The 11,531-nt window shown below is 39.7% G+C and overlaps 1 protein-coding gene across 1 annotated transcript in view; it reads left to right on the top strand.

Annotated features, from left to right (window-relative positions):
* LOC103461768 (titin-like) overlaps positions 1-11,531 on the top strand; it is a 155,957-nt gene that overhangs the window by 44,383 nt on the left and 100,043 nt on the right. The window contains exons 55-76 of the mRNA XM_017309370.1: positions 1,341-1,631; positions 2,420-2,707; positions 2,915-3,031; positions 3,115-3,397; positions 3,482-3,665; positions 4,138-4,218; positions 4,359-4,626; positions 4,719-4,736; positions 4,928-5,137; positions 5,366-5,443; positions 5,528-5,554; positions 5,708-5,764; positions 5,848-5,892; positions 6,614-6,673; positions 6,864-6,926; positions 7,274-7,345; positions 7,515-7,583; positions 8,058-8,219; positions 8,494-8,583; positions 8,745-8,834; positions 8,968-9,057; positions 9,231-9,989. Of these exons, the coding sequence (XP_017164859.1) occupies positions 1,341-1,631; positions 2,420-2,707; positions 2,915-3,031; positions 3,115-3,397; positions 3,482-3,665; positions 4,138-4,218; positions 4,359-4,626; positions 4,719-4,736; positions 4,928-5,137; positions 5,366-5,443; positions 5,528-5,554; positions 5,708-5,764; positions 5,848-5,892; positions 6,614-6,673; positions 6,864-6,926; positions 7,274-7,345; positions 7,515-7,583; positions 8,058-8,219; positions 8,494-8,583; positions 8,745-8,834; positions 8,968-9,057; positions 9,231-9,989 (3,402 nt within the window). The remainder of the gene's footprint in view (positions 1-1,340; positions 1,632-2,419; positions 2,708-2,914; positions 3,032-3,114; positions 3,398-3,481; positions 3,666-4,137; positions 4,219-4,358; positions 4,627-4,718; positions 4,737-4,927; positions 5,138-5,365; positions 5,444-5,527; positions 5,555-5,707; positions 5,765-5,847; positions 5,893-6,613; positions 6,674-6,863; positions 6,927-7,273; positions 7,346-7,514; positions 7,584-8,057; positions 8,220-8,493; positions 8,584-8,744; positions 8,835-8,967; positions 9,058-9,230; positions 9,990-11,531) is intronic.

Below are 11,531 nucleotides of genomic sequence, written 5' to 3'. Positions count from 1 at the left end.
ACGTCCCGCTGCTATTACGTCCCGTTGTTATTACGTCCCGTTGCTATTACGTCCCCGTTGCTATCGCGTTGTTCTTACGTGCCATTGTTATTACGTCCCGTTGCTATCGTGTCCCATTGCTATTATGTCACGTTGCTATTACGTCCCGTTGCTATCGCGTCCCGTTGCTATTACGTCCCGTTGTTATTACGTCCCGTTGTTATTACGTCCCGTTGCTATTACGTCCCGTTGCTATCGTGTACCATTGCTATTATGTCACGTTGCTATTACGTCCCGTTGCTATCGCGTCCCGTTGCTATTACGTCCCGTTGTTATTACGTCCCGTTGCTATTACCTCCCGTTGCCATCGTGTCCCATTGCCTTTACGTCCTGTTGCTATTATGTCCTGTTTCTTTTACGTCCCGTTGCTATCTCGTCCCTTTGCTATCTCGTACCATGTGTTGGATTTATCCCCAATGGTCGCTCTCCGTGCGTCGAGCCCATTAGCCAAAGCTTCTTCAAACACGTCAACAGTTTTCACAAATCCAAAGAYCCACAGATGTTCTCAGGCACATACTATAGTCTTTGAGGTGTCTAAGATTGATTGCAACATTGCTTCTCTCAGAACCTGTACGGTTTACAAAGAAACTACACTACGCCRCACATCAGTTGGGCAACTCCCTGAGACTGGATTGCACCTTCACCTGACGCCAAAGGGCTCATGTCACATGGAAGAAGGATGACAAGCTAATCTGAGCCTCTTACCTATACAACGTGAAAACTACAGGCTCGTCCTGTGCTCTGGAAGTCCTCAACAATGACAGAATCGCTGCTGCAGGGAAATACACTTGTGAAATTTCCAATGCAGAAGAAACTGACACATGTCATGCTCATGTTAAAATAGGTAACCCACTAACCAACACATTTCACCCCATCTCTWTGCTGTAACTGCTACTAACATGCAGTCSAGTTGATTCCTGTGGATTTATGGGTAACACTCCGTGCACTTTGTATCGTCAGAGACGCTGAATGTTGTCATCGTAGGATTTTGGGATGGTTGGTTCTGTGTAAGGCAGGCTTGGAATCAGACATGGTGTTACAGAGTCACTATCAGAAACATATCTACTTTTGTGGATCAAAAGTAGATATGTTAGATATGGTTAGTTGGACTATTTGCTCATAGKTTTGATATTGTTCATTTCTGTTGCATTTGTGTCACAATTTGTGCTCCTGTTRTCTTGTCATCTATGGTGGATTTTATTTCCTGGTGCTGTGACCCAGTGGCCTGAAGAAGGATACATGTTAATTGACTTGCTTACTCTTCCAACATGACCTGATTYTCTGAACTTTATCCCCCACAGAACGTAAAGTACCTCCAAACTTCACTAAGAGGCCATCTGAGTCCATCGTGGATTCAACTGGTAAGGTAGTAAAGATGGAGGCTCGGGTGTCCGGCTCCCAGCCACTGACCATCACCTGGTACAAGGACAACCAAGAGATCTATGCCTCTGGAAAATATGACATCAGCTTCAAGAACAACATGGCTGTGCTGTGTATCAAAGACTCTGCGGTTTCTGACAGCAGTGTCTACACCTGTGAGGCTTCCAACGAAGCAGGRAAAGTGTCATGTCAGGTGTCCCTCACAGTTTCAGGTAGGGAGTGCAACCTTAACATTACCAGTATCAGATTGGCYGAATGTTGTGCAGAGTTTTCTGGTGTRAACTGATGTTTAACTATTCTTTKGTTTAGATAAATCTGCTAGTCTAGCAAATCTAAATTGTTCTGTATGAGATTTCCTTTGTCTCCTAAAATCTAGAGGTTAGTCTTCCGGAACATGACCTATCATACAAATTTATCTTAGAGTGTCCTCAAAAAGTTTTTTTTTCAACTCAAATGGGCAAGCTCACTTATTTTAAGCGTTTATTGCTGTATGTGTGGATGGTTATGATTTGCAGGTAATAAAAAACATGATCAGTTTCTAAGAAAATGAAAATATATTTTTTTATTAATTCTCTCCACAAAGYGGTAAGTCACAAAAGGTAATYGCTGAAGACATTGTCTATTCAAAGAAGGCTATATCCAAGCATAACAATGGAAAGTTTAGTGGAATGAAAAATGATAGAAAACAGRTACACAAAATACATAAATATCTGCAGCCTGTACAGGATTGTGATGGASAGTCCATTCAAGAGTTTGAGGGTTATTCACAAGGTGTGACCTGAAGCTGGAGTAAGACCTTCAAGAGTCAGCACAAACRGAAATACCAAGGACATGAGCTTCATGAGCTACTAATGTGCTGCTTAGATAGATTCTCTATGGACTACTGTCAAGAGAAAGATGAGAGACTATTTTAATTTTAACATACTGTAAAAAGTATTCTGTTATGTCATTATGTTAAAGGCAAGTATCTTCATTTATTCAGCCTCTTTCTTACCTTCAGAAACTGGTCAGCCTCCCAAATTTGACGTGACTCTGGAGCCAGTCACAGTGAACGAGGGGGAGAAGCTGAGCCTCAAATGCCATGTTAGAGGCTCCTCTCCTCTGACTGTCCAGTGGATGAAGGACAGGAGGGAGCTGAAGTCCAGTGATAAAACCAAAATCACATTTGTTGGTGGAACGGCCTCCCTTGAGGTCAGCTCCKCATCAAAGGAAGATGCAGGGGATTATCTGTGCAAGGCCAGCAATGCAGTCGGTAGTGACTTCTGCAAGTCCAAGGTCACTGTGAAGGGTAAGCAGTTCAACTTCCTGTAAAGTGTAAACAAGTCCAAGGTTTGATGAAAAACTAACCACTATATTTTAATCTACGTAAGTGTTTCCTACTAATGGTGTGTTTTGAAAGACCGTCAGATAGGTGTCCAACCTCATAAAGACCAGACTCAACTTGTTAAAGTAACTCTTCACTCACCGTCTCAGTTTGGTTTCTATGTATCTTCAGACAAAGGAGCCAAACCTTCACCCACCGAGGCACCGACCCCCGCTGCAGCTGCCCCAGTCAAAAGGCTCGACAACCTTTTCTTCATTGAAGAACCCAAAAACATTTCAGTCACAGAGAGTAAGGACATTCCTCTTCTTCCTCAAAACACTCCCATTTTAAGGTAAGGCTTTGCTTATWTCTTTACATCTGCTTCTCTTCAGAGGGCACTGCAACCTTCATCGCCAAGATTGGAGGTGATCCAATCCCCAGCGTGAAGTGGATGAAGGGCAAATGGAGGCAGATCACCCCTGGTGGTCGTATCTCCATCGAGCAYAAGGGCCARGATGCCAAACTGGAGATCAGAGAGGTGACCAAGTCCGACTCTGGTCTCTATAGGTGTGTCGCCACTAACAAACATGGAGAGATCGAATCTGGCGCTGAGATGGAAGTCACCAAAAAGGAAGAAGGGGAAGGCATTGGAGATATCAGAACAAAACTCAAGAAGTAATACAAGTTCATTTCTATATTTCACCACTGACCACTGAAATATCCCTATCTGCTCAATGACTTCATGTGTGATATTTTCAGAACTCCCTCCAAGCAAAAGAGCCCAAAGAAACTTGAAAACATCAGTATTGTTGACTTGCTCAGAGGTCATGACCCTAAAGACTATGAGAGGATCCTCCGGGAACATGGGATCCATGACTACAGGGCCATCCTGCAGGCCGTGGAGTTCCTGAAGAGGGAGAAAGAGATGGAAACTGGAAAAGCGGTACTGGGGAAAACTGATTGTAATGGTGAAGCTGGATTGGTTTGTAATAGTACAGATTTGAAGGACGAATCTGCTCCATATTTTACTTGTATTATCCGTTTTCCTTAATTTTGAAAACAACCTTTCAACATCAACAATTCTAAAAAATATTCATTATATCTTAAGGTTTAGCTTAGAAAACTAAAAGGATTTTGCACCTTTCAGGTTAAATATTATGACAATGTAATATAAGTGATTATCTGTTTCATGTATTACCAGTCAGGAGGTGGAGCCTACAGTATCTGTACAATTTAGGGTCTCTGCATCTCACAATAGTGTCTTTCTGAAGTGGTTTCAGATGATCAAACTGTTGTTGCTATTGTGGGAAACAATTTTTGTCGCAACAAGATAAATTGGGATGTTGCATATCTTTGATATTGACAACTGAAATATTGTGAAGGTGTTGCATTAATAGCCTTATACCCTGTGGCAGGAGGTGGAACATGGTGGTCGGGTTGAAGAGGAGGACATGGCCAGACTGATCCAGCAGCTGGAGGGRCGTGTCGACACAGAGGTAAATGCCAGAACTAATTTCAGAACAAATAGTTCTTTATAGTAACACARCTGTTTTACTCCACTACATGACCAACGTTCCATGTAGAAGAAAAAMCAATAAAAAATATAAATGATCATAATTGATGTTTTTGTCCTTAGCCTGTGTCTGTGATGGAAGACATCTCTGACCAGACAACCACAGAGAACCAAACGGCAACKTTTGAGTGCGAGATCCAGATCAACTACCCAGAGATCTCTCTGACCTGGTACAAGGGAACGCAGAAACTGGAGAGCAATGATAAATACGAGATCAGCAGTGTGGGCAACCGCCACTACCTGAAAATTAAGAARTGCCAGGTCAAAGATGAGGGCAACTTCCGTGTGGTGTGTGGTCCTCACATCTCCAACGCCAAACTCACCGTAACAGGTAAGAGCGTTTTCCATGTCCTGTCCTTGCTGGAGCCCATTCTATGTGTTTGTAGTGTGTCCTCATGCGCCGATACTTTATCTCCTCATCAGGAGCTGATTACAAACCAGGTGAGTCAAACACAACTAGACTAACCTCTTTAAATCTGCYGGATATCCTGCAGTTTTTCTTTTCTGTGTTGTCTTGTTCATAGTATATTTTCCTTCAGAGAAGAAGAAAAGATCAAATGTGACACTTTGATAACTTCAGACAAAACACAACTCTTTAAAATTAAATGTCATCYTTAATTGTCTGATTTTAGCCGACCAAATTCAGTTTACTAAACGCATCCGAAACATCGAAGTCAGCGAACGTCACTCCGCCACCTTCGAGTGTGAGTTGTCCTTTGACAACGCAACCGTTTCGTGGTACAAAGACTCGTGGGAGCTCAAAGAAAGCCCCAAATATAACTTCAGGACAGAAGGCCGACGGCACTTTATGACGATCCGCAACGTGACAGCAGAGGACGAAGGTTTGTCAAAAAGATTTACCTTCTTTTTCCTCTGGAAGGACGTTTCTGACAAACAGAAATACAGAAGTTTCTTCTGTTCGTACCTRCTCAATCAGAGCCAAGAATTCTTATTAAACCATGTTACAAAACACTGTAGAAAGTAYGCAATCTGTATGCAGCATTAAACCAAAATTGTTTGAATCAGTTGTTGAGCCTTAAATAAATCAGAATAATGTCTCCACCTGCCAGGCGTTTACTCCGTGATCGCTCGCCTGGAGCCAATGGGAGAAGCTCGAAGCACCGCCGAGCTTTACCTCACAGGCAAAGGTCTGTTTTAGCCTACAGCAGCTGTCAGAGACGTTTACACCCATTCACAGATCTATTTACATCCGTCTACCTGTTTTTTCGCAGACGTTGGGTTAGGAAAGGTTCCTCAGGGTGAGTAGTTTCTTAAATCTTGGCAAAGCTCATAATGCACAACCACATCATTCTGGTTATATAGTCTTATGGAAAAATGTGTCCTCCCACATTTAAAAAATAAAATCCAAGTTAACTTGAAATTTAATCACAATTTCATTAATGCACCTTCAGACATCCCAGATTCATCAGTTCAGCTCCCAGACATGAGCTCCATGATCATTTCCCAAGGTGAGTCTGGGACAAATAGGAATATTATTCACTTAGCATCTGTTTCGCCTACTTCGTTCACCTTTTTCTTTCTCTGTTAAAAGAATCATCCRAATTTTATCACCACGAGGAACGATCTGAAGTCAAAGGTACAACAAAAACGGACCTTTAAATGAGCGCTAGTGTTGTTTGAATCTGTGAACCTTCATCAGTTCCATCAAAACATTTCATCGTTACATTTAACCATCAAAATCATCATCATCTCCATCARCTCCTTCATCTCCATCCTTTAACTTTCCTCCCAAATAACAGTGTGATCCCGATAAACTCCCAGAATATTAACTATTTCACTTCATCCTCATGTCTGAAGTGCCGTGGAATAAATTTAACTCGCAAATAAATAAATAAATACATCTCGGAATTCAACTGAGAACAATCTGTTGTGCAGAGGAGAATCATGGCTGAATTTTAAAAATCTGCAGATTAACCTTGATATTTGCAACAAAAATGATTTCAATTCAATTCGGTATCATCAATACAAAGYCAAGTCAGTAAGAAGATAATGAAGTACAAATCAGTAAAAAGAAAGTATCAAGTATTAACTGTTATCAGATACATTTGGATTCATAAATGTAGTAATTTGAGGTCAAACATTAAAAATAAATTATGTGATTTTTAAAAAAATATATAATTATAGGGATTACACAAAACTATTCAAAACTAAAGCTTGAATCATAAATCCCAGAATTGCAAAAAAACATTTAAATTAGTACAGAAAATGTTTGCCATGGTTCTGATCTGCACAGAAACGTCTCAGTGAACAAACCTGTGATCTGTAACAGCTGATTATCATTTAATGGTTTCCTGTAGAGTTTAAGAGTCTGACGGTTGAAGAAGAAACGGTTTCGGTTCGGTACTCCTCCGTCTCAGGTATCAGCGTTGTTCACTCCTTCATTTATACATCAGCCATCTTCTCACTGTTTGTCTGTTTTCAACTGGTTTTGGTCTTCATGTGTTGTGCCATTTTGTTACTCTGTTGATTTTTTTTAATCAATAATGTCGTCTTGTTATTATAGCCAGGTCTTGTTTTCTGTCTAAGTTCCCTTTTCTCCTCTRCCAGAAGAGAGAAAAGCTGTGGAAGAATATATTGACCGGACTGAAGTCAGAGAGGAAATCACTTCAGGTATAACAGCTTTAAAGCTATTCTGCAATGAGCTCTGGCTGAACCAACRAAACAAATCAAAAGCCGCTAACCCCRATGTTCACCTTATTAAACCCAGCTGCTGCTTGTAGGGGCTTTTCTTCTTCTGTAGWTCTTAACTGTAGTTTTAACATGTGGTCTGTGGTGTTTGTGGTAGATCTTTAGTCTGTTTTTGTCTYCTCTTATCAATGTTTTGTTCTTCTTGACACGCTTCTCCTCTTATGCTCTTATTAACCCAAACCGAAGCTTTCTGCTCTKTAGATAGCAGAAAGCAGACTGCACAACCTAACTGTCTGGCTTTTAATCCAAACTTTCTTGATCTTTTAAAGTTCATGAGGTTTACAGGAAGCCAGAAGAGAAACCCTCWGAGCGTAAAGCTCCACACCCACCTGCCGTCACAGGTATCTGTAAATACCAAACTCTTTATTCATCATTGYTGTATCTTATTTCTGTTCTGTGTTCTCATGTTGGTTTATCAGACTTCTTTAGTTGTTTGTGTGTTCATGAAAAGATCTTCCTGTTGGTATTTGTTGTGGGCAGAAAACTTAACTWCATAATAATGTTTTAAAGAACCTGAGGTAAAGAAGCCATGGCCTGATACTTTCACAACTCAGCGAGAAGAACCGACAGTTCCACAAGGTAATATTTATGGCTGTGTTTTCTTATAAAGCTACTTGTATCATGTCTGGATGAGTCTTTATTGGCTCTAATTCTTCATTTTTAGGATAAAAATGGCTCAGAATACTCTAATTCTACAAACGTACCAAAAACAAACCACATTTTAAGCACAATAATTATAGACATGATGATTAAACATAGCACATTTCATTAAGTAAATTACTTCCAGMACTTTTGGAATTACTGATATATTTAATTTCTTTAATTAAATGAGCCATAATTTTAGATGTTTTTCTTCTTGACTCTTTGAATACATTTATTCATTGTTCTTCCAGTGCTTGAAGAGCATTGTGCTCTTGATATTGTCCATCACACAACTGTTTGTTTGTCTGTATTTCATGTGCTTGATAAATTGTCTTTTACTTCTTTTACTCTTTAAACTCTTGAATTAAGGGTATTTTTCATGACTTAAGTGTTTCTTTGTTAAATCTGAAGTATTCACCAAACCAAAGGCTGAACCCAAGCCAAAAGAACCAGAAAAGGTTCCTCCAGAACCAAAACGGCAGCTTCAGAAACCAGAGGTACCTGAACCTAAAGTGACCRAAGCACCAGAAGTAAAACCTGCCAAGAAAACTCCTGCAGTTCCTGAACCGAGAGGTAAAGGAGTGAATGTTCGATCAGAAAAACTACGTAACCCATGTCTTGTTTCATTTTCATATTGCTCTTAACATGATTTTGTGTTGGATATKATTTGCTGCTAACCTCTTGATTAGATCTTTAACATCTTCTCCAGTGTTGTCCTCTCATGGGTTTTCAGATTTCAACAAAACAAATCTTCTTCCTCTCTTTGAAATACTCTCTACTTGGTTTAAAYAAAACTTTTATAATTAACTYTGTGTAAAGATGGGAATATTATTAATGTTCTCCAAAGTCCCAGCTGTAACCAAACCAGTGGAGGCCAAAGTCCATCCAGTCGCTRAGAGGATTGCTCCTCCAAAAACTGAGGAGATCTTACCAAGAGGTACTGGAACCACAATGTTTAGTCCTGTTTGAATTTCGTATAAATGTGTTGAGATGGGAATCTTGTTTTGTGAAACTGGCTGTCCTGTTGGTGTCTCTGCTTATTGCACTCAACAGAGTRTACTACAGTCTTTAAAGCTGTTGTTTACATGTTCTTTAAAGCACCAGTGCTACCAAAGGCAGAAGAACCTTTAGTCCAGCCATCAGCAGCTGTGGTTACACCATCAGCACCAGAACGCCGACCAGCTGAAGGTATTCACCCCTGACCTTTTCTTCTGCCGTTATCTCCTCTTGTGTTTAGGTCTTTGAATTCACTCGCTTAGAGTGTAATCTTTGACAGTCTTGATTGTTAAGTTTGYACTAACCAAGAAAAATGTTCTTTAAGTAAAAGATGTAACCAGACCAGAGAAAGCAGTCGTCCAAACACCTGAATCTAAAATCCTTCCAGTCTGGACTGAAGCTGCTCCAGTTAAAGGTACTGCAGATGTCATGTAACAAACTACTTGTTAAATGGTCTGCTGGTTTTCTCTTTTACTCTCTTTTATGGTAGTTTCTCTGGAACACATAATCTTTCAAAATGCTTAGCACTCGTAAGAGTGTGACTTAAACTCTTTAAAACATTTCTCTTGTAATTACTGTTCTTCTAAGTTGCCTCAGAAAGGAAGGAGCTTGAAGTTACTGGAAAACCAGCCCCATTCATTGCTGAGAGTGAGCCAGAGGTACTCAAGTTTACGCCTCAAACAGAAGAAGAACCAAAGTTTGGAGAAAAAACTAAGAAGGCTTTTGAAGAAGTGGAGAAGGTCATCAAGTTTCCTAAAACGGTTGATGAAGCCAAAATGCCAAGAGAAATTGAAAAGTTACCTGATGCAACAAAAATGGTTCCAGAAACACAAACAAAGGTTCCAGAAAAAACAAAGATGATTACTAAAACACCAGAGGTGGTTTCTGAAGCACCAGGCAAATTTCCAGGAAAGTCAAAAGGAGAAATAAAGAGGGGTCAAGAGGTTCCCAAAAAGGTTCCAGAAACACAGACAAAGGTTCCAGAAAAAACAAAGMTGATTACTGAATCACCAAAGGTGGTTTCTGAAGCACCATCCAAGGTTCCAGAAAAGTCAGAAGAGGAGATAAAATGGAGCCAAGAGCTTCCCAAAAGGGTTCCAGAAACACAAAAGATGGTTCCAGAAAAACCAAAAGAAAAGAAAGTTTTACAGGAACCAGAGAAGATTTTGATGGTTCCCAAAAAAGTTCCTGAAACACCAAAGAAAGTTATAGAGGAAATGAAGGTTAAGGAGCCACCAGCAAACCTAAGGCATACAACAGAAGCTTCACAGGTTGAAATAGTGAAGACMCCTCCAGGTTACAGAGCCCCACAGCAACAAGAGAAGGTTGAAAAACCTCAGCAACAAGGTAGATATGTCTAMTTGATGGTTTCAAAGATCTTATCAACTAATCTTTGCTCATCTTGATCTTCTAATGTGTTATCTTGAGGTTTCTTGTCAGAGGTTTGTTAAATTTGTGCCACATCTTTTAGCTGCTATGTCTGTAAAGCTCATGGAAGTTATCAAAAAACTAAYCACACCCAAGCATAAGGTGTGAACAGTAACCAAAGACGACAAAAATGTTACCTGTTAGGTTTAAGTGAAAATGCATAGTGAGACATTAATATACTAATATCTATGTGTTTCTGTCCTGATCTTTTTTATATGTTTGGTTCTTCTTGGCCACCGCTTCATGGTGCATTTCTTCAATCTTGGGTGATGTMTCCAAAAATATCTCAGTTTGTCYGGAGAATGACCTAAAACAACAAACAGTTGTTGAAGACATTAAGAGGTTTGTTCCTGAAGAAAGTTTCACTCCAACAACTGTTGAACTCAAGCAAGAAGTTCAAAGATCTGAAAGAAGATTCAACCACGAGGAGTCAGTTGTAAGAGATCACAGAACTTCATATCAGGGGGAAGAACAAATAGAGAAAACAGAAGTTCCTACAAGGTTCAGAGAAGATCATGAAGTGACAGAGTCTAAATATTTGAGGTACACTGAAGAATATGAGTATGAAAAACTGGAAGACGTTAAAGTTTCAAGAGAAATGAAAATTGAATCTGTGATCTCAATTTCTCCACCTCTAACTGAAACTGAGCTTTCATCAAAAGAGCCCAGAGCCCAACCTGCAGTTACTCCAACAGACMTAGATGTTTCTCTAGTTAAAGATGATGTTCCATTTAAAAAAGACTCTTTCAAGAAAACTCAAGACATAGTAGAACAGAAGCCTAGCTTTTATTCAGCTGCAGAGGATAGAAAAGACCCTTTTGTTTCAGCAAAGCATCTAGAAACCAAAGAAGAAATTATAAAGAAGTATGATGAATCTCTTTCCGAAATTGAGAAAGTACCTAAAAGGAAAGTATCAGCAGAAATTGTGATCCAACCTGAGAAATCTCAAGCTGGACCTGTGAAGACATCTCGAGTCCCTGAGCATCAAARTCTGTCATCTACAAAGCCATCACATCCAAAATCAAAAGAAATCTTTTTTGAGACCGATTATTCAGAGGAAGCTACAACCACTGAAAGAAAAACTCAAAGAAGAGAAGATATGAAAGAGGAAAACCTTACACTGAAGACTCTGCAACCTCTTGAGAAAGGTATTCTTGTAAATTTGATCGCTTAAGATCAAACTCTTGAAATATATTTATCCTAGTCCAGCATAATGTTGGAACAGGAAACCTGTTACACTAATCTAACCCATAAAGGTTAGATTAGTTTGTATGTCCTGCTTTTTGTGTGTCCTGTTTTTGTATTGTTGAGAATGTATGTCTTAGGAAAAACTCTTTTTTGTTTAAATCTTTAGTTTTTCTTTTTTTTATTTTACACATTCTGGTGCAGATTGGACTTTATAATAACTGCACCATCTCCTTGTCTTAGTCCTTTGTGAACATCATCATGCCTTAGTTGTGA

Source organism: Poecilia reticulata, linkage group LG2 (assembly GCF_000633615.1).
Source record: "Poecilia reticulata strain Guanapo linkage group LG2, Guppy_female_1.0+MT, whole genome shotgun sequence".
Classification (NCBI taxonomy): Eukaryota; Metazoa; Chordata; class Actinopteri; order Cyprinodontiformes; family Poeciliidae; genus Poecilia; species Poecilia reticulata.
This window is presented reverse-complemented; position numbering and strand designations above follow the sequence as displayed.